Source organism: Acomys minous, assembly GCF_964271855.1.
Source record: "Acomys minous genome assembly, chromosome: 1".
Classification (NCBI taxonomy): domain Eukaryota; kingdom Metazoa; phylum Chordata; class Mammalia; order Rodentia; family Muridae; genus Acomys; species Acomys minous.
In genome coordinates, this window is record NC_140483.1 from 16,787,501 (window position 1) to 16,815,441 (window position 27,941).

Consider the following 27,941-nt stretch of genomic DNA (forward strand, 5'->3'; position numbering starts at 1 on the left):
GCCATCTGCTGAGGATCAGGGGACCAGGTGGGAAACTTGAGGACCAGTAGCCCAGTATGCATCTTTCTACCTCCACACTGCAGAGACGCAGCAGGTCAGGCACAACAGCAGCGTCGCCACCTCCCGGGCCGACATGGCGCCAACTCCACCTCGGAGCAACCGCCTCTGCAGCGCCTCTGGGACTAGCACGCTCCCGGGGTCCGGTTGGCTGGTGCACGCGCAAGGCTGACAGGAGTTAATGCGCGTGCGTATTGGGAGTCGTCCCAGGGTACCGAAAGTTAGCCACTGGGTGACTAACAATTTTCAATCCAAAAACTCCACCTTGAAAAATCCGAGTTGGCTCAATAAAAGACAAATTATAAATGATTTTCTTGTTGTTTTGTTTTGTTACCTGCTGGCCTTCAAACTCTTTGTAGCCCGGATGGCCTTGCACTCAGGAACTGAAGCAGAAACCATGTTGCCTGGGGCCCATGGCTTGCTCAGCTGCCTTCCTCCTCCTCCTCCTCCTCCTCCTCCTCCTCCTCCTCCTCCTCCTCCTCCTCCTTTTTGCTTTTGTTTTTCGAGACAGGGTTTCTCTGTATAGCTTTGGCTGTCCTGGACTCGCTTTGTAGACCAGGCTGGCCTCGAACTCACAGCGATCCACCTACCTCTCTGCCTCCCAAGAGCTGGTATTAAAGGCCTGCGCCACTACGCCCGGCCCAGCTTTCTATCTTATACGGCTCAGGACCACCTGCCCAGAGATGGCACCGACAGTGAGCTGGGCCCTCTCTCATCAATTATCAGTCAAGGAAACGCGTCCGTGGACTTGCACATAGGTCACCTGACGGAGGCGATTCCTCAGCTTGGGAGTCCTCTTCCCAGGTGACTTTAGTTTGGTGCCAAGTTGACAAAAGCTAACCAGGGTAGTATGTATGAAACTGTATGAAACAAAAGCTAACCGGGGCAGTACGTAATTAATAAAATATTACATCAAAATTTAAAAACAGGACAAAATCATTTTTTATGTTTTCAAGGCGCGGAGGGGTGGGGGATGAACAGAAACGAATAGTCACGGGTGTTCCTGCAGTTGAAAACTGAACACGTATGATGGCGCTCTTGCTTTCAAAGGGGTTGTAATAAAATTGAAGCAAATTCAGCTCTCATATAGCATTATAGTATGCTTATTAAGGGCAGCAATTGAATCTTCATTCTTTCTATTGTCACTATAAGCAGGAAACACAATGTTGCTAGCAATGCAAGTACACCTCTGCCAATTTAATTCGCAGCTAAAGTTTAGGGCTGGTGTGGCAGGTGTATTTTTCTTATCCACTGCATTCTATCTCTGAAGAGACTGTTTTGAAAGGTATTAACCCCAAAGATGGGAGGAGAAAGACCACCAACAAATCATCATTGCCAAATTAATTAAAGCAAGCTTTCTTTTTTTAAGATTTATTTATTATGTATACAGTGCGCATTAGATCACGTTATGGATGGTTGTAAGCCACCATGTGGTTACTGGGGATTGAACTCAGGACCCCTGGAAGAGCAGACAGTGCTCTTATCCGCTGAGCCATCTCTCCAGCCCTGCAAGCTTTCTTTATTCATGCGTTTGGGTAGCCTTCCCCTAAGTCAAGGTTTGAGGGGTCAGTATTAGACATGAGGAAGACAAGGCTTTTATAGAGCTCGGAGTGTGTGTGTGTGTGTGTGTGTGTGTGTGTCGGGGGGGGGTTCTAAATGGAAGGTTTGGTAGGAAAAACAAACAGGGTCACAGAGGAAAAACATAAGCATAATAAGTTAGTCTTAATGGCTTCCTGAAACAAAGACATGGTTGCAAAGTGGGCGTAACAAGTAGTCGTAACAGGTAGTCATAACAAAGTAGTCAAAAATACCTTTTGAAGCAAAGTTAGGGTTTAAAGGTGGATATTATACTTTTCGAAACAAAGACATGGTTGCGGTTTCCTGGAACAGGCGGTACAGAACCATTAGTTCTGTCGTTAAGGTTATAGGTGGGGCCTAGCCCTATCTTTGAGAAACAGAAGTTTAATCATAAACAGGAACGAGCCTAGTTTGTCTTTACGATGGTCTTTAAGCCTACACTGGAAGCAGGCTGGCTCATCACAGGCACATTGTGCAGACTTGCAGGTGAAGGAAGGATCGTTAGTAGCCGTAAAAGATTGGCCAAAGGGATCCTGACTCTGTCACAAACAGGACTTAAGGCACAGCCCATTAGCCATTTAACCACCTCATTTGTAGCGCTCAGAAACAGAAGTACCAGGAGCTCTGGTTAAAGTTGAGATTCCTGGGTGACAGCTGAAAGGTGAGTGAGAAGTGAAGACAGACAAGAAAGGCCATGAACAGCTTCAGACAGTATCACGCCTGTCCTTGGGTGGAAAACCTGCAGAGAGGGGCTCCTGTGAGGGTCGGAGTCTGCCATTGGCTTACAAGCTGAAGTTGGTACAGGCAGAGAGTGAGTGGGAGGGGCTGGCAGGAGACTGTTGAAAGGTTTCCTTTCAGACCAGCCTTTGCTAGGACTACCAAATGAGTAGCCAAAGTATTGGGTGATTAAGAAATATCCCGTCTGGCCAGTCATCATCGGGCCCCTAGGGGGTGTTTGGCAAGAATCTAGGAAAACTAACGGCCTCAGTTTCTAATGCTAACTGCTGCGGTTTCAAGGATATTGACGCCATTTAACGAAAATGGAGAAACTTTTCGAATGGCAGGGCCATCGCTAAAATAGCCACCAAGGGGCAGAACTCAGAACCAGGAGAACAGAAGTGGGACATCATTTTTCATGTCCTCACTAATGATCTCGTCTTACAGTGTCACCTGTGCCCAGCAGTCTTAGTATGAAGTAGGGTCTCAAAGTTTAAAGATGACACACGGTGGACAGGAAGAGTAAGCACCACTTACTCTGGTCATATCCAAAAAAAAAATCACTGCTCAGGTTAGAATCTATACAGAGACCACCTAGTTAGTGTATGACCAGAAGAGCTAGCAAGTGCTAAGCCAGGCTTTCTGGACCCTCAGAGACCACGGCAGTACATCCACACTGGGGAAAAAGTACGCAGACTATGGCTCTATCTGGATGAATTTGCCTGTAGCTGTGGGCATTAAATCCTGAGTCATGCGTGTGCACATCACCACTCTACTCCACGAGCTACATCCTCAGCCCTTTACAATTAGTATTTTTCCAAAGCAATTAAAAAAAAATCAAAATTTAACGTCGCAGCTAATTTGGGTTGCAGTGAAAGCATCAGATCAGGGCTGGAGAAGTGGCCCACAGCAGTTAAGAGCACTTGCTGCCCGTTCAGAGGATCTGGATTCCCTTCTCAGCACCTATTATCATAGGGGGGGCTCAACCTTCCTAGAGCTGTGACCCTTTAATGCAGTTCCTCGTGCTGTTGTGACCCCTCCCCCCCATCATAAAATAATTTCGCTGCTACTTCATAATTGCAATTTTGCTACCGTTATGAATAGTAATGCAAATATCTGACAGGTACGAAATCTGATATTTGACCCCTGTGGAAGAGTTGATTGACCTCCAAAGGGGTCTCCACACACAGGCTGAAAACAGCTGTACTATCAGATGGCTCACAATTGTCTGTTACTCCAGCTCCCAGGGATGTGATGCCCCCTGCTGGCCTTCATACACACACACACACACACACACACACACACACACACGTGCTACGAGTACCCCCATAACATAAATAAGTAAAATAAACAAGTAAATAGATAAACCTACAATAGATAGGCAATAGGCATACTGTGGAATCAGTTAAAACTGAAACAGTGAGAGAACATACAGGAAACACATAGGCTTATTCAATCTGCAGACTGCCCAAGGTACCATTTCAACCCTCATGAGAGCAAGCAAAGCTCTATTTAAGAGTCTGAAGGTTTAGGGAGAATAACTCCGGGGCAGTGTATTCGCCTTAAACTACAAGGTTCTGGATTTGATCTCCGGTACATCAAGAGGGGGGCAGAAGAAACAATGCATTTTATAAAATATGGTAAGACTGTGGGGATCGAATAACCCAGGTGCATTACGGATATGACATAGGCAATCTCTGCGCCTCAGGTACTGTAAAAACAGGAGGAGTTACGATCTCTAGATTTCATAGTGTCCTCTGATTTTTGCTGCTTTTGAGTTTGCACTTTTAGTCCTTTTCCATTTTCAAATGCATTCGGCTCCATATCAGATTCCATGTATTTTTAAATTCCCGTTTGCGTTTTGTAAGGATATTTCATTCCTTAACAAAGCCAAGTCTTTAAACACAGAAAACAAAATTGGCTTTTAGAGACCAAAGCCAGCCAACCACGACACTATGGCGGCCCGCCTTGGCCGTCTCGCAGAGCATTGCATGCTGGGAGTTGTAGTCCCACAGCTCTCACGCCCTTCCGCGCCTCCGGAGTTTGAAAGCCCCAGAGGCTGGTGGGCGGGTCATGGGGGGGCGGAGCTCTCCGTTAGCCACGCCCTCCCCTCGGCTCTCGCGCGGTTCTGCCCGGAGCTGCGCGCCAGGCCGGGGGGGAAGAGGTGTGGTCACGGTCTTGGGGTGCTGGCCGTTGAGGCCGTGGCGCCCGCCGGCGGTGCTGCGACTCCTGCCTGCGCAGAGTGGTCCCGCCCTGAGCCGGCGGGCGGAGCGCGGGGCGGGGCCTGGCGGGAGGGTGGCGGCCCGCGGGGCGGGGGCGGGGCCGGCCTCTGCCTCCTTCTTCCTCTGCATGTGGCTGGCGGCGGTGGCGGCGCAGCAGTTGAGTTCACGCTCTGTTCGCCCGCCGCGTCTCCTCAAGGCTCTTCTGGCCTGACCGGAGCCATGTCGATCTCCGAGAGCAACCCGGCGGCCGCCTCCCTGCCCAACGGCGACTGCGGCCGCCCCAGAGCGCGGCCCGGAGGGAACCGGGTGACGGTGGTGCTGGGCGCGCAGTGGGGCGACGAGGGAAAAGGGAAGGTGGTGGATCTGCTGGCGCAGGACGCCGACATCGTGTGCCGCTGCCAGGTGAGGGAAGCCGGGCCCTGCCCCGGGGATGCCGGTCGCGGTGAGGTGTCACCTTGAGGTGCGCCCCTCGGGCTGGGAGCTGCGGGGGAACCCCTGCCTGAGTCTCGGGTGACGCCCCGGGCTGCTCTGGAACAACCGGAAAGATGCGCGGCGACGCCTGAGCTGCTTTTCGGGCGGTCTGGGGACCCGGCTGGCGGTGCGCTGCGGGCGGAGTTGAGGGAGCTACCGCCCGAGGCCTGCTCCCGACTCCCGCTGTGACCCTTTGAGGACCGGGCGAGGCCCACCTACCGGGGCGGCTAAGGGAGGGTCCTTTCTCCGAAATTGTCTGAAATTCAGACTCACCACTGCCCCACCTGCAGGCCCTAGGGCACGCGGAACCTCGCCTCCTCCGGTCCACTTTGTTGTCACAGCAATCCGCTGCAGGGCTTCGGGAGTGTTTCGGGTCCTCTGATTTTTTTGTTTTTTTTACTCCGTGTCCCATAAATTAATGTTTAGGGGACATCTGTTTTTACTCATCGGTCCTTAAAGAAGGAATCCCCAGTAAGTTGAAAGTGAGTGTGAAGCAAGTAGATACAGAGATTTCAAATCGGATATTTAGAAATATTTACAGTGTTTCGGTAACACAAAAAGTTGACTTTCAGGAAATCGAGTGTTTCCTACCCGGAGACACGTGGTTTTTAGTGTTAGCTCTACCCCCCCCCCCCATTAGTCGTTTGCTTTGAAGCAGCCTAGAGGCTAGGCCTTTGTAAAAGCTCTCAGAAAACTGTCTCCTACTTTCAGAATTCAAAATAGATGAGTAATACCACTTTCAAAACAAGGCGCAGTGTTTGAAGTTAATGGCGACACGTTTAGGTTGTAAGAATATTTCTTTTTCCTGAAGGTACATGTTTTTGTGTGTTGGTGTAGGGTAGTCGTGGGACTTGGGTGGGAATTTGTGTGTAGGAATCTACCCTGTTTCTTAGCTGAGCTACTATTGCTCCAAATACCGCTTTACCATCAATTCCTCTTTCACCTCTTTCTGTTTCTGCCCCTTGTCTGGCGACATGCATATTTAATAGTGCTCTCACAGGTGTTGGCATGAAATCCCAACTCACATTGCCGTAGGTAGTGCTCCAAAGCCCAGCCCTCACCTTTCAGTTTTAAAGTCAAATCTGGTGTGCTGGGCTGAAGACTTACACTACACTCTTGTTGAACCGAAGGCTTGACTTTGTCTTTTTACTTGGAAATGTCCACAGGTCCAGGTACATTGTAGATTTTAAGGTTGTAGCCATTGTGACATTTATCTAAAGGGTTCTTGTCTAATATACCACTTAAAAGCTCTGGAGTGGGTTTATAGACAGAAGGTGTTACTACTATGTTACCAAGAAAGGGCTCCTAAGGGAGGTCATGTATCAGTCCTATCTGATGCCTTTGGAGTGTTCAGAGACATGGTTGGGGAGAAGCCATGCTTGCTTCCGAGTGTTAGCTGAGGTTAGTGGAGAAATAAGTGACCAACCAGACTTCTCACACTTAAGAACTTTTTATTTACTACTTAAATAATCTTTACACTTTTTTTGGAATGCTCTAAGAGCCCTTCCTTAGGATTCTTACTAATTTCATTAGTTGAAAGTAGGTGAAGAATAGACTTAAGCATTTTTCTTTTGGTGTTTTGTTTTTTCGAGACAGGGTTTTTCTCTGTGTAGTCTTGGCTGTCCTGCAACTCACTCTGTAGACTAGGGTGGCCTGGGGTCTGCCTGCTTCTGCCTCCCAAGTGTCTATGGCACCCTTGACCCTGTAGCGTTTCTCATTTGTGGTGGTGATTCACCTTTGTAACTAGCTTATTGACTTTCTCCTGGGTTGTAACGTGAAGACAGTGGAATGTATAGTGGAGAAAGCCAGTGGTAGGAAAGGAATTTTGAGCTTGTTTTTGAGTTTATTTGATAAGTGGAGTTTTAGCTAAAAAGAACACAATTATGTCGCTTATAGGGAAATGGTTGGAGTTGGAAAACATTAGGCTAAGTCAGACTTAGAAAGACAGATATGGCATGGTTTCTCATCCAAAGGGAAAACTATAAAAGACAGGAAAGTAGAACTACCTGGCAAGAGGAAGGGGGCTGGGGCGGAGAGGGTGATGAGTATGGTGGACCAAAGTGCATGCCCTGTCTGTGTGGGGCGTAATGAAGTGTCCCATTCTGCACAGCCAGGATATGCTGAGTATACATTCAAACAAGCTTACAGTAATAAAGTATGGATACTGTGTATTAGTATCTACACAATAATTCCCTCACATACAAAAGAGAGCTTGAAATGTAGTTTTAAAGGGGGCAGAGAGATAACCCTGACATTTCCTGTAAACTAGTATACATTTTAATAAATAAGATAGCTTTTGTGGAGAGAAAAATAGGTGCAAAACTAATAGCATTTTCATTTTTGGAGCACTTAAGGCCTGCCTTCTGCTTGAGGATCATAGATGGTTATTTATAAGTATGTAGGTACTCCAGATGCATAAATGAGTGTGCAGGACTTGAAGCAAAGGATGGCCATTACTGCTGTACTGCCTTTAGTTTTAAATCAATTTCTTTCTCCCCCGCCACTCCGGAAAGAAGAATAAGTAGAGGACCAGCTGCAGACTGATGATTCATCCAGGAAACACCTATTTTGTATCTACAAGACAACACTTAACTCTGCAACGGAAAACCCAGAAAGGCTGAGCCTGTGTCTACAAGAAACTCCTAGTCTAGGAAACCACTACTGTGTAAACGGACTTGTTGCCAGGGTGGGGGTGAGGAAGGTCTAGTGTGTGGAAACAGGACAGCACAGAAGTAGCTTGTTAGGAAACCTATTACCATTCCCACCTTCCCCTAATAAAATACTGTATTTTGTTTCTTTTATTTTATTGAGTAGAAACTACGGAGGTGAGTAGATTAGTAGTTTCTACCAGCCTTATTTAGTATTCTTAGAGAAAGCAAGGGTGGTGGTACTGATTCCCATGGCAGATGTGGTTTGGCTATGATCAGGTAAAACTTAACTGTGATCCTTTAAGGCAGTGGTGGTTCCTGCTTTCATTGTGAGTTGTTTCATAGTGGAAACTTAAGGTATGAAACAAAACCCGAGCCTCACCGTGTCCACATTTGTGTGTTTGAAACGGAAAGCAGCCATAATGGTGAAAGGCCAAGTGGATATTTTTAATCGCCTAAGAATTTTCTGAGCACTTGAACATCTTTGCTAAATGCAGATGCCTTAATGTATTTTCTTTTCCTACTTAGTGTCTGATTATGTTGAATAGTTTAAGCAATGTACTAGTAGTAGCTTGGAATCACAAGCTAATTGAAAATAGTGCTTAAAAGGGTCCTTACTATTATGGGTTGACAGGTGCATTAAACCTGGGTGAGACAGTTCATCTGGAAAAGTGAAGATTTAGTGCCAAGAAAACGTCACTGACAGTAGGGATTGACTCAAACTGCCAGGTCCTTAAGTGTGAGCACTAGACAAGAAATAGCATCCTTTCTGGTTTCTGGACTAGTTGAGTGGGTCGCAGGCATTGCGCCTTTTTGCTCTAATCTATAACGGGAACCCCACTCCTTCATTTATTTTAAGCTTTGTCAATTATGGTAGTGTCCATGTATTTAAACAATAAAGACAAAGAGGAAACATTATTTTAGAGTCCTAAGGGTTCTGAGATGTCTTTCTTGGACTTGTGCATGAAATCATTAGTCCTTGATACATGGCTTTTGCTGTTGTAAAAGAAGATACCATTGTTTTATATTCATAACACCAGCAAGAAATTGCATTCATCTCTGTCACAGCAGGAACTGACTTAAGGGTTTAAAAAGTAATTTGAAGGAATAGAAAGGCTTAATAGCAAGCTAAACTAAGAATGGAGCCTTTTTTGCAGACTGATTTCCTTTCCTTTCAGGATCCCCTGCCCCTCACTGTTTAAACTTCCCCTGAACCTTTAGCGCTTAGAAATTAGAGACTTAGACATAGCAACAGTATTTGATCTGAACTTCTAGCATATAATTGGCCTTTGTGGCCTCTGGTTTTGAAGAGTATAGAAAGAAAAAAATATCCAAAGCATTAGGAAGAAAGGGGTACTCATGGAAAGTCTGAGAACAATTACAAGATGACTAAGTATTGTTATTGCATCCCTGTATCCTATAGTGCCATGCTATTGTCCTGGACACCATAGAAATGTTATTAAAATTCAGCACTTAATCTTACTTATGTTGTTATCACTAGAGCAAAATGTGAACTTTAAGAGCAAGGGGTATACTGTTGTGTAATGGGCTTGCTTCCTGAATCACATGTATTCACTGTTACAGACAATGGATGAAAACTGTGACAAGCAAACTGAGGTTTGTTTAGTGGAGGAGGAAGGTGGCCAGGCTGCTTCTGGGATCTGCCTCAGCAGCATTTCATAGATGCTAGCACTTTAAATCCTGGCTTTCTGAAGCTGATTGCCTAAGGTTCTGTTACTGTGCTTGTCTGGATCGATCACTGTGGCCAGGGGCAACATACTGCAATTTATAAACTGAGGGGAAAGAGCGGGAGCCGAAAATACTCTTAAAGCTGACCTGGAGCTAATTGCATATTGGAATACAAGATAGAGGAAAATATCCAGAAAATTCGGCATTGTTCTTGTTCATAACATATTCTTTTCAGCAGTCTAATGTACTGTAGACCTCTTTTTTGGAACAATTAATTTTTGGAGCCAAATTATTTTCTTATTATTTCAATTCTAGGGGAAAAACCAAACAAACAGTGGAAATTAACTATGTATTTTTGTAAAGGCCAAAAAAGATTCATTAGTAATTTGCTCTTTTGCTTTGAGAACATAGAGTTTTCGTTGTGGGTATTTTTATTTGTTTGTTTGTTTATGCTATAATGTTTAATTATTTCTTAGCTCTGGGATATGATACCCAAGTTATTAAGAACCTTAATTTAAAAAATATTCTTGCTTGTTTTTGAGTCAGAACCTTAATTTAAAAAATATTTATTCTTGCTTGTTTTTGAGTCAAAGCCTCACTTGGTTGCCTAGGCTTGCCTGGAATTTTTATCCTTTTGTTTCAGCCTCCTGAATACTGGAATTGCAGGCTTTTGTCAAAATGCTTAACTAAGATATTGTTTTATTTTATTCTTTTTCTATTTTCTTATTTTATGAATATGTCTTTTGTCTGCATGTTTGACTGTGTACCACCTATGTGTCTGGTGCCTGCGGAGGTCAGAAGAGGACATTGGATCTCTTAGAACTGGAGTTATGCATGGTTGCGAGCTGCAATGTGGGTACTAAGAAACAAACCCAGATCCTCTGCAAGAACTCTTAACTTCTGAGCCATCTCTTCAGTTGCCTCAGTTACTTTTTTATTGCTGTGATAAAACACCATAGCTACTAAAGCAGCTTGTAAGAGAAAGCGTTTAATTTGGCTTATGGTTGCAGAGTCCATTACTTTTCAATTTAGCCTAAGGCAAATTCTTAGGTCAAGGGCAAAAGCAGCCACATTCCTTGCCAAGATTTCACAAGAATGCTGTCTAGCCCAGTTGCTCTTATTGTTTGCCTCTGGAACCTCTTGAGCTGGACCTCCACACGGTCTGTGTAGCTCTCAGCAGTACTCTCTTCCAAAATCCTACTAGGATGGCCCATTACGCTCTGCCCACATGGTGTGAATGTTTTCCTAGTCCAGAGTCTCAAAATCTTCCACATTCTTCCAAAAAGGTCAGGTCTGTCACAGTAGTCCAGTCCTTGGTACCAATTTCTGTTTTTACTACTTTTCTGTTGCCATGACTATATGATTACCAAAGCAACTTAAAAAAGAAAATGCTTAATTTGTCTTATGGTGTCAGAGGGTTAGTGCCCTTAATGTCAGAGTAAAGGACCAGCTCAATTGATCCTTAACCATGAGGCAGAGTCATGGGAATCACTAGTTCTTTTTAACCTCTAGTTTGTCCCAGTGACAAATCTCAAACGGTTCCACTGACTGAGTACCTATGAGAGTCATTCTCATTCGAACCACTGTACCAGCCTCTAGATAATTAGTCTGAATGTTAAAATAGCAGTCAAAGAAAACTGAGAACATGTGCCCATTAGGGGGGTATGTACCATGTGAGAAGATGTTTTGTGATGTATTTATTGCTCATTTTTGTGTACTTGTAACTTATTCTTGGTATTTACTATAAAAATATCATGTAAGGCATTCCAATTTAGGATTTCCTGGAAATTTTTCCACATAATATATAGTAAGGTATATTTTTGGACTCATACTTACTTTTTCCTAATTTTTTGGAGGATGTATATATATTTCAAACAATATAGGGTGCATTCAGGTTGGCATGGCCATAGACAAGTTTGTATTTTAAGATAAATAGAAGTGAGGCCTACTGAGACTTATGGGCGTGTAGCCTTGGAGTTGTGTTGGAAGTGGCTCCATCTGCTCTGGTAGTAGGTCAGCAGGTGGGAGGGTGAGGTCGTGGGCAGTGGTGCTCCTATTTAGAACCTCTTTGTTTTGCTGTCTGCTAATGTATGTGGCTTCTCCTTGGATTAGTATCTGTGTTTGAGGACAGTTGCTTGAGCTCTTAAGGTAAATTTTGCATTTTACATACAACTCATAAATATTTTAAGGTAGCATCCAAATAGGCTCTTCACATCTGCGTCTTCATCTGTATTTTAATGGATATGACCATGAACTAGATTTTATTTTATAGATACCTCATTAAGAAACCTCTTATGGCTGGATGTGGTGGTGCAAACCTTCAATCCCAGGACTCACTCAGGAGGCATAGGCAGGTGGATCCCTGATCTACAAAGTGAGTCCAGGACAGCCAAGGATACACAAGAGAAATGTTGTCTGGAAAAACCAAAAGAAAGAAAGAAAAAGAAACATCTTATGTGTACCCTCTCCTAAGCGCACCTCACTGTGTTTTAAGATTAGTTTTCATGCCTCAACTGCTCCTGAATGGCACTTAATTAAGGGAATTTAAGATTATTCCTGATATTTTCTTCATATTCCCACATCGGCAATTTAAAAATGGAGGTTAGTACTTCAATGAGCAAACTTTGCAGCAGAATGCAATTTCTAGTCATTTATAATTGAACTTTTCCAGCCCAAACTACATATTAACTTTGATGAACTTAGGGAGCAAGCTAATTTATCTCCCTGAAATTATTATTCATAGCCATCTGCCTTTAGAAAATGTATATGCCAGTTTTCATCTCTTGACTGTGGTTGATATTATCACTACGTGTCATAGTGAAATATTAGCTAAGAGAATAGGCATTTGTTATACAACATGAACATTCTTATGTAATAATTATAATAATGCAGTTCTTTAAACAAATCATTGGCTGAGTAGGGGTACTTTTGAGACAGGGTCTTATATAGCCCAGGCTGGCCTCAAACTCACTGCTATAGCTAAGGATGACTTGAATTCTTCCTCTTCCTGCTTCAGCCTCCCAAGGCTGAGATTGCTGGAATGCACCACCAACATATTATGGATTGTTTTTTTGTTTTTGTTTTTTTACATTTGTAGACATTTATTCTTCTAGACTAAACAAAACAAAACAAAACAAAACAAAACAAAAAACCTTGCACTCACACATTGTACAGTTTTGTAAAATTACACAGAAATTGAAAATAAGACTCTTTGTTCCTAAGTGTGATGGGTCTTTGATGTCCAGTATTATGTCCACTGCTGTAAATAGTGAAAACAAATTTAAACCACTTAAGTTTTCAGGACTCAGCAATGCATTTCCTTAGGCAACAAAACGTCCAAAGAGGATATTGCAGATAAGTTGTTGGAAGGACACTTAAAAAAGTGGAAGGATTCTCCTGCGTGGGATGATTGCTATTTTCTTTTAATCTAAAGGGTTTGGTTAAGAGGTACTGAGGACATAATTTACTTTACACTTAATGTTCGGATTCTAAAATTGCGTGTCCTGCATCCACAATGTTTGTGACCCTGAGTGTTTCAGATTTCAAGCTTTTAGTTTGTGTATGGAGTGGAAGCTTCATGGTGTGGAATTTTCCAGTAATGATATCATGTCAGCACACAGAGTTTCAGGTTTGGGGGCTTTGGGATTAAGAATGAATATTTGACCTAGAATAAATAACCGATCAATTGTCTCAAAAGTTGCCAATATATTGAACATGTAGTAAATATTTATCAAATTCGATAATTTATTTTATTTTATTTTTTCAAATATTTATTTATTTATTTATTATAGATATTCTGCTCACATGTGTGCCTGCCTGTCAGAAGAGGGCACCATATCTCATTGTAGATGGTTGTGAGCCACCATGTGGTTGCTAGGAATTGAACTCAGGACCTTTGGAAGAGCAGACAGTGCTCTTAACCTCTGAGCCATCTCCCCAGCCCCAAATTCGATAATTTAGAGTTAAAACAATTTTAATAATGACAAATTAGCATTTTCTTGGGGACTTAGAAATTTTAATGTGTTTCGTATTTTAAGAGATTCTTCTTGCAAATATGAGACATTTTTTGAAGCACAAAATTATTATTTTTAGAAAGGCTGATTAAAGATGGGTGTGGTGGCACATTTTAATCCTAGCACTTAGGAGGCAGAGGCAGGTGGATCTCTGTGAGTTCGAGACTAACCTGGTCTACAAACGCAGTCCAGGACAGCCAGGGCTACACACACAAATACCCTGTCTTGAACACACACATACCCAAAAAGGAAAGGCTGATTAATATTGTTCTAATATCTAATTTTTGCAATTTAATATTTGGCATGTTACTATTTATTGACCATATAGGTATAGACTTGAGCAGGAATCTCTCCATGGCTTTTGACTGTAATTCTAACCATTAAAGATTCCTTGATCCAATGTCTTAGGGATCTGTCACTAACTAAATGCTTAAGGTTGATTTGTAGTCTTAAGACAGGCAGAACTGGGAGCTAACTTGGGGCACATCCTAGTTTAAATCCATGTAAGAATACAACTTCCAGGTCAAGAGTTGCTTGATACACTCAAAGACCAATGGGAGTTCCTGGGTATTTATATTAATTTACAATAACTGTCTCTCCCCATAGATTGTGTGTGTGTAAAGTATCACGAGTAATTAGATTGATACATGTCCTATATAGGGCCGAAGACAGCCTACCAAACTAAATAGTTGTGCTTTTTCTACCCTTTTCTCTCTTAAAAAGGAATATGACTTTGAATTCCCCAATTTCTTGATCATTTCAGAGGAATCACTCAAGTACACTATAGGGAGGAAAGAGAAGAGCCAAACAATTATAAATTTGTTAGTAAATTAATATATGGCAAGCATTTGGGTTTCCTTGGCTTGTATTCACATTTCAGCAAGAATTAGTTAACGCACTTTACGAAGTTAAACTATTTGCCATATTTATTATTTGGCTCACTTTCCCATTTATTCTGTTTCAGGGAGGGAATAATGCTGGCCACACGGTTGTTGTAGATTCTGTGGAATATGACTTTCATCTTCTACCTAGTGGAATAATTAACCCAAACGTTACTGCCTTCATTGGTAAGTGTTTAAATTGAACTGTTTAGGGACAACCTAGTAGTTTTTCATTATCAAACTGACTTTTCACTGACCAGATGGTTCCCTGATGCCATGATGCCGTATAGGACACCCCTGCCAGGCTGCTTACCACTCTCAGGGCTTTTGCAGAAGTGGCTCCCAGGATGTTTACTTTGCAAGCATCTGTGAGATTATTGTAGCTTCCATCAGACAGTTTTCCAAAGACTTTCAACTCTGACTCATTATAGAAACATTTCATTCCAAGCCCTTACACAGTCTGATGATTTATATTCTGTTGTTTTAAAATGCTCATGACACACTAAATTAATTTTGTGAATGAAAGCAGAGTGTGATTCTGAAAGACTTTTGTTCTAGACCATGACCCCGCTGTGCCCTTAGGTTTTTTCAGAACATGATTCATTTGTTTCAAAGAAATTCTAAGATTTTTTTTAAAAATGTAATTTTAGTGTTATATATCCCTTATCATTTATATATATTACAAACTTTGAACAATTTCTGTGGTAATTCCTTAATAAAATGCAATGTCCTGCTAATGAGTGTAACTTGTTCTTCTGTTCAAAATAGATGGTTATTATAGATGCCTACATTTTAACATTTATATGTATGTCTATATTATAATTACAGGTGTTTAAGGTGGAGGATTGTTTATTTCTTTTAGGAAATGGAGTGGTAATTCATCTTCCTGGATTGTTTGAAGAAGCAGAGAAAAATGTTCAAAAGGGGAAAGGTATGAATGATTCAGTCTAATTATAATGTGTTAATTTATACAGTTTCATTAAGATTTCATGACCGATAAGCTATTTGTCATGTACTTAGAATATTCAGATTATTATAGCACATATTTTTAGTTTAAATTTCATTCATTATAGTTACTATCGTTTTCTTTCTTTTTTAAAGATTTCTTTATTATGTATACAGTGTACACCTGCACGCCAGGACACCAGATCTTACAGAGAATTGTGAGCCATCCTGTGGTTCCTGGGAATTGAATTCAGAACCTTTGGAAGAGAAGCCAGTGCTCTTAACCTCTGAGCCTTCTCTCCAGGGCTTTCCCCTCCCCTTTTTCTTTTCTTTTCTTTTTTTCTTTTTTCTTTTTGGTTTTTTGAGACAGGGTCTCTCTGTGTAGCCCTGGCTGTCCTGGATTCGCTTTGTAGACCAGGAGGGCCTTGAACTTAGAGATCCACCTGCCTTTGCCTCCCAAGTGCTGGGATTAAAGGGGTGCACCACCTATAGTTACTACTTCTAAAAAAGGAAAACATCCTCATAATAAATCCTTGTGAATGTACCAAGCCTTTGGTATGTTCATCACTTACACACTTGATCTTAAGGGAGCTAGAGTGACAATGTGCTTACACCAGCTCTTGGAGCTTTATTGCCAGAACATTTTCTGGACCGTACTTCTGCAGCCTTGAGGAGAAGGACTTTTTCTCCCAGTGAAGGAAGTGCTTTTCTTATTCATTTACTGACCTGAAAAGAAACAAACTTGAGTCTTGCCTTAGCTGTCAGCTAGTGGGCGCTCATTAGGGTAGGAGGGAATTAACAAGGCAAATAATACAATATAAGGAAAATCCTTAATACAGTTTCCCTCAAGATGAGCTCAGATTTAAAATGCTCTCTTTATCTTGTTTGAGTTGCTGTTGGGTTTTAAGCAATCTGTCCTTCAGTGCCCTTGATTATAATGTGTTTGACTATGGAACCCTGTCTCCCTTGCTTGCCTACCCTCCCCATTTTTTATCCGTGTCCCAATCCCCAGACCCTGCTTTCTTAAGTTCTCACACTGTTATTTATCTCATTGACTAATCTTGCCACGCCTCAGGGTGGGGGTGGGGGTGACTCATCATACTGAATGATAACGAGATATTTGTATCTCACTTGATGAATCCACTTTTTTAAAAAAAGTTTCTTTGTAATGTTTTCCTTATAGAACCAGGGGTTCTCAACCTGTGGGTTGTGACCCTTGTGGCGGTGGGGGGTAGGGTGGTGGTAGGGCTCCAGTGACCTTTTCATAGGGGCCACCTAATACCGGAAAACACAGATACTTACATTATAATTCATAACAGCAAAGTTACAGTTATAAAACAAGAATAATTTTATGGTTGTCCCTATAATATTTAACTGTACTTAAAGGGCCATAGCATTAAGAATGTTGAGAACCACTGTAGCCACTTAGAATAGATGTTTATACACGAAAAACAGCCGTAAGGGCGCTTACTAGTTTTGATTTATCCTCAAGTACAACACCTTTTACTCTGCCAGAGATGCCAGCCCCTTAATCTATAAAAAATCAAATTGTGAATGTTGTCAAAGGTAACAAGTGATTCTTATGTATTTTTAAAACAATTGAAACTTAACTTTTTTTGTGCTGGGGATTGAAGCTAGGTGCCTGCACATGACAGGCGAGTGCTGTACCCTTGGGCTACTTTCCTAGCTCCTGCCCCTGACTTAAATATGCAGATGTTACTTTTGAAAGCATTTTATCCTGAGCAAACATACCCTATCAATGGACTAGTAAACTGCTTGTTTGAATTTCTTTTGTCTAGGCCTCCAACAGTCATTTCCCACTAAGGTTTTGGATGGAAGCTTACAGTCACTGCTCTTGGTAGCTCATAGTTACATGGGGAAATGGCATTGTTGTTCAATATGGCAAGAGCAATAACTACAAAACTACACGTTGTAGAAATAATACCTTTCATTATTTTGTCTAGTCACATTTCTTTATAAAACTCTTACTAAAATCAGCTTCCTTTTCTTGAATTTTTCCCATGCCACATAAATGATCCCCACACCTATGTCCTGCTATTTTCTTTTTTTGGGGGGGTTCTAAGGAGTATTTTATGTGAATGTAACTGCCTTGAAACAGGAACTATTTAGGACAAAATATTTGACAATAAGAGCATGAATGAGCTTGTATCTTAAGAAGACCCATGACAAACTTGATAAGTCCAAGGCTTTCCATGCAGAAAAAAAGATGCAAACATGTTTGCTTCAGTAAAAACACTCTTAGACATACTGTTCATAAAGAAATTAAATCTTAAACATTGTTACACAAAATTTTGATAAAGTGTTATCTTTTTTTTTCTAGGTCTAGATGGCTGGGAGAAAAGGCTTATCATATCGGACAGAGCTCATATTGGTATGGAGGCCATGTTGTATTTATTTATAACTGCCTTTTAATCAAATGTATCAAGTGAAAGCATTTAGTAATGAATTATTTATTTGTTAATAGACTCTAGTTGCAATTAAAATACATAAGATCTTTTTTTTTTTAACAATTGCTAGATTGAAATATACCTATTTCTGAAGACAAGCAGATGAGTAACATTAGTACTTCGTGATCTCTTTAGTCATTAAAGAATACATCATGTCAAAACACAAAGCATTATTTATGTGTTAACATTCCAAAGAGTGCATTTGCCCTGTGGCAAGTCTTTAGAATGACTGTCTGCAGATGTGATGAATTACCAATCTTCATTCAGACTGGTCTTGTCCATGGACTAGAACTAGATTCTAAAATTAATTTTCGCTCTCACCAGTAAGTTTGGGGTTTTCTTCTTTGTAATCGTTCCTGAACCAATAAATTAATTAGTAGCGACATGATTAAAAGATGATAACCTAAAAAGAGTAGTGGGAATAGACTAATAGAGAACTGTGGTATGGAACCGAAGCTATTAAAATATGTTTATGTCCTGAGACTGTAGCTGCTAAAATTTTAGCATTGTTCTCTTTCTCTCTGTTTATTGAGACGGGTTTTCTCTGAGTGGCCCTGGCTGTCCTGGAGCTCACTCTCTAGACCAGGCTGCCGCTGACCTACAGATTGCTCTGCCTCTGCCTCTGCGTCCTGAGTGCTAGGATTAAAGGCGTGTACCCCCACCCTCTGGCTCACTGTTCTCTTTTTAAAAGGTTTCACCCAAAGTGGAAATCAAGTAAAAGTGTCATTACAAACATAGCAGCCTCAGATTTGAGCCTTGTGTTTGGCCTCAGTAACTTAGAATAATGGCAAAAAGGCACAGCCAGTAAAGGTGTTTGCCTTGTAAGCCTATGGCTGAGTTCCTTGGCATAGGTGCCCTGTGGCATATTATACATACGTGCACATTCACAAACAATAATAAAGTAAAAATAAAATACACTGCACTGAAGTAGCATACAGTTTTTATATGAAAAAGTCATGTTTCCCATTATATTGTTCAACAGGGACTTTTTAGTGTATAAAATCTGAAAAGAGCAAATTTGTGCTATTATTGCAGAACATTTTTCTATCACTAGTACCCTGTGTGGCTGGTTTGTTTTGAGTGCGACTGCTTAGCGTTCAGTAACTACTGGTGTGACTGGCACAGCAATACTTGGGTATTTAAAAAATTCAAGGTAGAATTCTCTGCACAAAACTTCATGTTCATTACTTGGTCTGACATTGCAATATGCATATTTAGTAAATTACTTTAGTGCTTTAGATTGCCAGAAAAAAAATGAGGCTGGGGGTGGTGCAAAGGTGTCATTGGTACGTTCTTCCTTTTTGGTTTAGAATCAAAGTCTTGTTAAGTTGCCAGGTTGGCCCAGAACCCACTGCCTATTCCAGTGTCCTCTGACCCTCCTCTCTCACCTGCTGTCTTAACACCGTCTACCATCGGGTAAAATCCGAAATCTCATGAAGCTCTTACACTAGCGTGTTTCCATTTGCTTGTCCGGTCTTCTCTGCTGTTGTCATTTATTTCATGTCAGCATTATAGCACAAACCCCAGCTCTTCTCTTATAGATAAATTCTAACATAGTGTCAGTATATTTGCTATTGAATAGTCTTATTTTCTTTCAAAGAATTTTGAAATACTTGGAAAATTTCTTAAATGATGAAGATGCTATGTAGTTTAAAAAAGTACTCAAGCAGGGGTTGAAGAGATGGCTCAGTGGCTTAAGAACGTTTATTGCTAAGAACCTCCATTTGATTCCTAGCACTCTTGTGGTTCAGAACTGTCCAAACTCCACTTTCAGGGGATTCAATGCTCTCTTCTACCCTTTAGGAATTAAACATACATGCAGGCAAAATGCACATTAAAATAAAATTACTAAATCTAAAAAAAAAATTTTAGTTAAAAAAAATAAAACAACTTAATGCAGAATTTTCTTACATCATCTTTGTCCTGTCCTACTGATGTAGTTTGTAATAAGAAAGATGCTTATTTAGAGTAGCCTGAGAAGTGACAAGATGAATTAAATATTATAAGCATCTGAAATCCAGATTTGTTGGTTGTCTGTCCTTTAACTCGTGAATTGACTACTTACCTTGTGCTAGACACTGAAGGTTCAAGAGTGTTAGAAAAGACAACATTAGAAAAAAACCTCTTTAATGGAGCTTATAGTGCAATAATGAACACAATATATAAGATAAATATATAACGAACTAAGAGTAAAGCAGTCCTAAGCAGGGCCAGGCAGTTTGGGAGAGCTAGTGGGAACATGTTAATTATAGATCAAGTGCCTGGGAGGACTCACTGAGAAGTGAATCCCTAACAGAGATGAGACACAAAAAGCAAGCAAAGGTGTTAGCTGTATTGCAGGTTATACAGAATGTATTATATTATTAAGTGTGTTGGTAAAGCTTTAATATAGGACTGGAAGCGGAGTCCAGTGGTAGAAAGAGCTGAGTAAACGCCAGCATCAAGAACTTACATAAGTAAAACTCAACCGGATTTATCTATAACAATACTTTTTAAAAGAGATTATTTATTATGTATACAGTGTTCTGTCTGCATGCACATCTACACACCAGAAGGTACCAGGTCTCATTACAGATGATTGGGAGGCACCATGTGATTTCTGGGAATTGAACTCAGGACCTTTGGTAGAGCAGTCAGTGCTCTTAAACTATCTCTCCAGCCCCTATTACAATACTTTTACAGTAGTGCTAATAAAATTGCTAAGGATGTATAACTGTCTCTCATTAGAAAACATTAAGACTAAATTATCAAGGTCGTTTCCTCCCCGCCCCTCCCCCCCAATGTCTAGAACTGTAGAAAACAGAAGCAATATTCAAAGTAACTTCAGAGAGAGCAGTCAAAAGTAATTGAAGGGATTAAGGTTCTACCCCGTGCAGGTCATTGTTCTGGTTATACTAAGAGCTTCCTGGGGCCTAAGAAGGCAGTAGCTTTGTGTCAGGGGACTAAACTAATTTTTTAAAATATAGCTCAAATGCTTTCTGTCAACAGTTCACTTGTGGTTTTCTAGTTGCCCTTTTAACTTCTCTGCTAATGGAAAATTAGTATTTAAATACAAATGCTTTTTTATGCAGAAGAAATTGTATGGCATACTCTAATACTTCAGCCATATAATAACTTATTTGCAAAATTGAAGTTTAATGAGACAACTCTTTTTGTTTTTTGTTTTTTTGAGATAGGGTTTCTCTGTGTAGCCTTGGCTGTTCTGGAACTCACTCTGTAGACCAGGCTGGCCTGGAACTCAGAGATCCGCCTGCCTCTGCCTCTCAGAATGCTGGGTTTAAAGGTGTGTGGCACCACACCTGGCTTAATGAAAAACTCTTCAGAGTAATTTTGGCTTCTGAAATAATTTAGAAAGGCTGTTGTCTTGGCAACAGGATAGGAACATGATAATAAACTAATCACATGATAGCAGTTTGAAGTACACCATGATATACTGAAATTCACAAAAACATATACTCAGTCACTATAGACTTTAAAATACATAGAGAGGCTTCTAAGTGCTTGAAAAAATTGCTATGATGATTTTTTTTAAGTCATTATCTGTTCCCTTTGATCAAAAGTGACCCCAGCTCTTCTCTTATAGATTAATTCTGACATTTGACATAAATTTGATTTTATTTTAAAATATAGTTTATACTGTCTTTTGTATCTGGTCTCCACTAAACAGTCTGCCTATAATTGCTACAATTCTATTGTTATTTCTTTTTGAAGCAAAAGTTTTCCTTTTAAAAAAATTGTCACCTGGAATTGTATTATGAATATACCAAAACTTAATCCTCTTTACTGTTGATGAGAATTGAGTTTTTCCAATAGTGGGCTATTAAAAATAGCATTATTATGACATTCTTACAGCTATCATTTACTATCTAATATTCCAATATAATTTTAAGGATGCTCTTTTACCTACTTCTGTGGCACTGGGATAGGTATAGTCACACGCTGCATACTCAGCATCTGTGATGTAACCACTGTACAAATATCTCAATACTCTCTCTCTAGGCTTGCCAGAGGAATCTGGTGATCATACAAAGCTGTGAATTTACATTGCCAAGCAGGGCTACAGGTGGGGCTACCTTAGTAGCTTCTGCAGTGTCTCAAAAGCAGGGGATTAGGGAACAGCACCTCCTGCATAGCTTGGAGGCTTAGGCTAGTGAGAGGGCAGTTTCAGTCCAGAGTTTTGTCAAATTTTTCTAGTTTCTATACCTAATGTGTATTTTTTTTTTTTTGAGACAGAGTTTCTTTGTGTAACAGCGTGTTCTGTAGACCAAGCTGGTGTGGAACTCACAGAGATCTGCCTGTGCTTCCCTAGTGCTGGGATTAAAGGCATGCAGCACCACTACCCAGCTAATCTGAATCTAATGATTTTAATTGTCCTTTTACAAATGCTTCCCCTAGTTCTGAAAACTTAATCATTCTGTTTAACATTTGCAAATTTCATCTTATTTATTTTGAGATAACAACATAATTGGTGGAAAGAAATAGAGGCATCATATGCTAAAATCATCAAATTGTGTACCTAGAACTGGTGAGTTTTATGGTCTGTTAAGCATGAAATTGTTTTTTAAAAAAAACAAACAAGCAAGCAAATAAACTTAAGTTAGAAGTTCAGAAGCCAAAACCCTAGGCCTGCCAGTCTGCAAGCTGCTTATGCAGTCAATCATTAAATATTTGAGCGCTGGGCTGGGACAGGCAGCTAGTAAACTGGCACTGCCCTGCTACTCAGGGGGTTGTGTCTATGAGCATGCATGTAGCTGCAGAAAGAGGCACACTGCAGGGGAAGCTTAGATTGCTGGTCAGAAGACTGTTGGCCATGTAAGGAGTTTTTCTTAAGAGCTTCAAAGACAAGGGTATGATGACTTGTTTGTGTCTTGGCAAGACATTTTTGGATGTCTTAAAGAATTTGGATTGCATAGCTAAGAGTGGAAAGAGGCACGCAGATTACAGTGTAGTTTTGGTGAAAGGTGATGAAAAGTTTGTGACTAGGGAGAAAGAAATAGGGGGTGTAAAAGTGTGCCCTAGACTCCAGAGCCCAGAACTTGAAGGTGTAGAGGGAAAAAGGGGGGAAGGTATCTTTGTAGATAGAACTTTATTGAATTTTAGGTTAGGATGTTCTAAAATTAGCCTTTTTTTCTTTTCTTTCTTTCTTTCTTTCTTTTTCTTTTTTCTTTCTTTCCTCCCCCCCCCAATTTTTAATATTGGTAATATTCATATTACATCTCAATTTTTATCCCATCCCTTGTATCCTCCCATTCCTCCCTCCCTCCTGCTTTCACTCTATTCCCCTCCCCTAAGACTGTGACTGAGGGGGACCTCCTCCCCCTGTATATGATTCTAGAGTATTAAGTCTCTTCTTGGTAGCCTGCTATTCTTCCTCTGAGTGCCACCGGGCCTCCCCATCAAGAGGACATGGTCAAATTTGGGGCAAATATGTGAAAGTCAGTCCCCACTTTCCACTTAACTGTGGAGAATGTCCTGTCCATTGGCTAGATCTGGGTAAGGGTTTGATGCTTACTGCATGTATTGTCCTTGGTTGGTGCCATATTTGAGCAAAACCCCTGGGCCCAGATCTGCCTTTCATAGTGTTCTTCTTGTAGGTTTCTAGGGCCCTCTGGATTCTTCTGTTTCCCCATTCTCCCATACTTCTCCCACCTAGAGTTCTAATAGGATGTCCTCACCTCTATCCCACTTCCCTGGTAAGTGAAGACTTTCATGGGACATGCCTCTTGGGTTAGTGTCCAGATATAAATGAGTATATACCATTTGAGTCTTTCTGCTTCTGGGTGAACTCACTCATTATGATCATTTCTAGTTCAATACATTTGTCCACAAATTTTGGAAATTTTTGTTTTTGGTAGCTGAGTAGTATTCCACAGTGTATATGTACCACAGTTTCTTTATCCATTTTTCTACTGAGGGGGGACACTTAGGCTGTTTCCATGTTCTGGCTATTGTAAATAAAGCTGCTATGAACATAGCTGAGCATATGACCTTGTTGTATGCTGGAGCATCTTCCAGGCCTTAAGGTCAACAATTAATAAATAGGACCTCATGAGGCTGAGAAGCTTCTGTAAGGCAGAAGACACTGTCAACAGAACAAAGCGACAGCCCACAGACTGGGAAAAGATCTTCACCAACCCTACATCTGACAGAGGGCTAATATCCAAAATATATAAAGAACTCAAGAAATTAAACACCACCAAACCAAATAACTCAATTAAGAAATGGGGCTCAGAATTAAACAGAATTCTCAACAGAGGAATATCGAATGACACCTAAAGAAATGCTCAATGTCTAGTCATCAGAGAAATGCAAATCAAAAGGACTTTGAGATTCCATTTTACACTCATCAGAATGGCTAAGATCAAAAACTCAAGTGACACCACATGCTGGCGAGGATGTGGAGAAAGAGGAGCACTCCTTCGTTGCTGGTGGGAATACAGATTAGTAACCACTTTGGAAATCTATCTGGTGCTTTCTCAGAAAACTGGGAATAGGGCTTCCTCAAGACCCAGCTATTCCACTCCTGTTTTTTGCTTTCTTTAAATACTGTAATCCAGGCTGGGCTGGAACTCACCACATAGGCCAGGCTGGCCTCAAACTTGTTGTGATCCTCCTGCCACAGACTGTTTAGTGCTGAAATTACAAGTGTAAGCTGCCATTATTACTTTTAGGAACATATCAATATAATTTGCTATAAGCAAGTTTGGAAAGCTCTCTAGTTTCAGTGGTTTGGAGTGGAATACTTTTATCTTGCATGTTATCTGTGTTTAGGTAACAACTTTGGTTTGTTTGCTTTCTCTTCAGTGTTTGACTTTCACCAAGCAGCTGATGGTATCCAGGAACAGCAGAGACAAGAGCAAGCAGGAAAAAAGTATGATATATATATTTATAAATATATATATATTTAATTTTGAGATAGTTTGAGCAAATTTACATCCTTCTGTATAAATTCTGGTTCAGAAATAAAACAAAAACCCAGATAATAGTATTTTTCTTAGGTTGCAGAGAAAACCAGTTAGATTATGAAAATAAGCTTGCAGGGGATTGCACAAATAGGAAACAACCATATGTAGCTTTCTTATTGGAAAGATCTGACCACAAGACTTACATCTTTTTTGTGTAACTTGAAGCTTGTTTTGGTTTGTTTTTAAGTTTGGGTACCACGAAAAAGGGCATTGGCCCAGTATATTCCTCTAAAGCTGCTCGGAGTGGACTTCGGATGTGTGATCTTGTTTCTGACTTTGATGGCTTCTCTGAGAGGTAAAAGACTTCTTTCAAAATTAAAAAGACAAGAAACAAACAAACAAACCCAAGAAGCAGATTTTTAAAATCCAGAGAATGAAATTGTAGCATCAGTATTCAGATTAGCTTCATGAAGAATAACCTGGTGAATGTGTATGAAGAGTATCCTAAGAAGGTAGAGCCATATTGTTTGTAAAGACTGAAAGGTGAATTGAAAGGAAATGTCCCCAGTGTGGCAGTTCTGATGTGCTCACCATGTCCTGGGTTCACATCTTTGGTATTTCAGGTTCAGAGACCCCATTATGTCTTCCCATCCAGAAATAATTAGCCTTTTAGGTCCTGGTAAATTTTTTTGATACATCTTTAAAAGTAGAAATGCTATACTAATATTCTTTATAGAATGATTTTCATGGAAAGTGAATTATCTATTTGTACTGGCAGGCCACAACACTGAAAAGTCCTAGAGATAACTACTGCTGTCTAACATCATGTAGATAGCTCCTTCTCACTTTCTTACACAGTAGACTATAATTCAAGTCTTTTATATTTTCAGATCTTAGTTATTCTCTCTTTTTTCTCCAACTATACATATCACCTTAATTATATTTTATCTTAAATGTGAAAATGTATCTTGAGTGTATAATTTATTCATGTTTATATCCTTGATTAAAAATATATCATACATATAGCATATATATATAATATGTATATATTAGTTTTTTTCAAGACAGAGTTTCTCTATGCAATAGCCCTATCTTGGACTCTCTTTGTAGACCAGGTTGGCTTCAAACTCACAGAGATCCACCTGCCTCTGCCTCCTGAGTGCTGGGATTAAAGGCGTGTGCCACTGCCTTCATTAAATTGTATTTCTCCAAAAGTAACTTCGGTTTCAAAACTAATTTGCCTTTAAGACCATTTATAATGCACAGTAATCACATGACTTGGGTGATACTATTTGAAGTATTCTGTATCTAACCTTTAACGTAGTTAATGCCATGATTTGTTTATTTCTCAGGTTCAAAGTTCTAGCTAACCAGTACAAATCCATATATCCTACTTTGGAAATAGACATTGAAGGTGAATTACAGAAACTCAAGGTAAAGCTTCTAAGCTCAGTGGTGTGCTTTTAAATACTAATTTGCCAATGTGGCATTTGGGTTTTTCATACCTTCTAGCTTTGTATATTAACTAATAGCAAGTCATTCCTGGATATAGCATGTTTGTGTGATGTCACACAGTTTGGTCAAAATGGAATACTGGATGGGAAAAGAAGGTATGTGAAAATAGCCAGATCATAGGTCTCAGATGCACTTTCAGGAAACTTAGCTTTTATTCAGGAGACCATGGAAAGCTATTGGAGGATTTTGAACAGAAGGAAGCCCAGATCTGCAGTACAAAGAAACAGTGCATGGCTACTGACATATAGATCAGTAAAGAAAGGGACAGTGTAGTGACTTGTAAAGTCAGTCCATTTAGGATTGATAACAGTTTCTTCAGCATTTATTTCTAAGACAAATAACTTTACTGGTCACCAGAGAAGCCTACCAGTGGTAACTGTTAGACCCAGTGGTTCCCGATGTAGCACTCACTGGTAAATCTCACGTTTCCTGTATGCCTGGTGATTACTTCTTTAAAGTATATTATTTCCAGAACTGAGTAAGCATCTCCATAGCATATGTCATTCCAGAATAGTTGTAGACCTTAGGTGCTTATGGTTCTCATGAGCAGGGTGTGGGGGGGCTACACCTGTAACCCCAGTACTTGGGAGGTAGAAGCAGGAAGGTCAGAAGTTCAAGTTCGTCCTCAGCTACATCCTGAGGTGGAGCCCAGCCTGGCCCACATGAGGTCAGTCTTGAGGGAAAAAAAGATAACAACAAAAGAAACCAAAAAAGATTTTTATAAGTGTATTGAACCAGGGCCTTACAGAGTTATTTTAGCCACACAGAAAGGACTGAAATATAAATAAGCAAGGGATTAAAGACAAGCACCAAGGAGGGGCCAGACAGACAGTCATTAGTGGCTGCAATATATTCATATGGGTTTCTGGTATCACCATTCCTGGTTGAAACCAAGTTTTATTGCCGCTGTGCCTCCGCCCTCAGGGAAACTCTTGTTTTTACCTTGAATTCTGAAGTTAAACATTAATAGCACCTCATGTTAGTTTTTGATATTATTGACTGATGACATAGTACAGTGTTGTTACACAAGAATGACAGCACTCGGTCACTAATATTTGCATGCTTGGCCGTGTAGTTTGTGTCTCTGATTGAGCTTGAAGATTGTTGGTCACATGGATTATAAATACAACTTTTCAAGTACTTTTAAAATATTAGAACTGCCATCTAATATAAACAGATAGCTCTTTCTATTCTTCCTGAAAGCTAGTTTATGATGCGAAACATTTGCTCTGTTCCACTGAAGCTGATAGAGAACTTGTAAATGTGATAGTGTGTGTGTGTTGCTCAGGGCCTCACACAGGCTAGGTAAGTACTCTGCTACTGCTCCACATTGCAGCCTTGTATCTCTAATAGACTAGAGTTAATCCAAATGTGGCCTTAGCATGAGCCATCACCAGTGCCTTTCTGTTCCGACTTGTCAGTTTCCACTGGGGAAAGCCAGGCAGTTTACGCTTTGACTGGTGTTACAATGTATTAGTGCACATGGAAACTGGTTTTTGTCTTTGTGTAGGGTTATATGGAAAGGATTAAACCGATGGTGAGAGATGGAGTTTATTTCCTATATGAGGCCCTCCATGGACCACCCAAGAAAATCTTGGTAGAAGGTGCAAACGCAGCACTGTTAGATATTGATTTTGGTAAGTGAGATATGATTCATAGGGAGTTTGACTGAGCCCAAAGTACTTAGATATAAATATTAATGTTAGCATTAAGGAGGTTATAAATAGTGTATTTAGCATGTGCATTTAGGAATGAGATAGCTTGTCATCTTATGGCAAGGTTTTTTAAAAGAGTATTGTGGGAAGCACAGTACAAGTTTTACACTTCATTAG

At 40.6% G+C, this 27,941-nt stretch overlaps 2 protein-coding genes across 4 annotated transcripts in view; one reads left to right on the forward strand and one right to left on the reverse strand.

Annotated features, from left to right (window-relative positions):
- CATSPERE (catsper channel auxiliary subunit epsilon) overlaps nucleotides 1–345 on the reverse strand; it is a 101,989-nt gene extending 101,644 nt beyond the window's left edge. For all 3 annotated transcript variants that reach the window (XM_084791777.1, XM_084791776.1, XM_084791779.1), the window contains exon 1: nucleotides 71–345. In XM_084791777.1, the coding sequence (XP_084647903.1) occupies nucleotides 71–135 (65 nt within the window). In that variant the 5' untranslated portion in view covers nucleotides 136–345. The remainder of the gene's footprint in view (nucleotides 1–70) is intronic.
- A 4,308-nt stretch (nucleotides 346–4,653) lies between these two features.
- Nucleotides 4,654–27,941, forward strand: part of ADSS2 (adenylosuccinate synthase 2) — a 32,943-nt gene continuing 9,655 nt past the window's right edge. Inside the window, exons 1-8 of the mRNA XM_084789595.1 lie at nucleotides 4,654–4,976; nucleotides 14,360–14,462; nucleotides 15,139–15,207; nucleotides 17,563–17,613; nucleotides 24,494–24,560; nucleotides 24,842–24,949; nucleotides 25,947–26,028; nucleotides 27,620–27,746. Coding sequence (XP_084645721.1) covers nucleotides 4,794–4,976; nucleotides 14,360–14,462; nucleotides 15,139–15,207; nucleotides 17,563–17,613; nucleotides 24,494–24,560; nucleotides 24,842–24,949; nucleotides 25,947–26,028; nucleotides 27,620–27,746 — 790 coding nt within the window. The 5' untranslated portion in view covers nucleotides 4,654–4,793. The remainder of the gene's footprint in view (nucleotides 4,977–14,359; nucleotides 14,463–15,138; nucleotides 15,208–17,562; nucleotides 17,614–24,493; nucleotides 24,561–24,841; nucleotides 24,950–25,946; nucleotides 26,029–27,619; nucleotides 27,747–27,941) is intronic.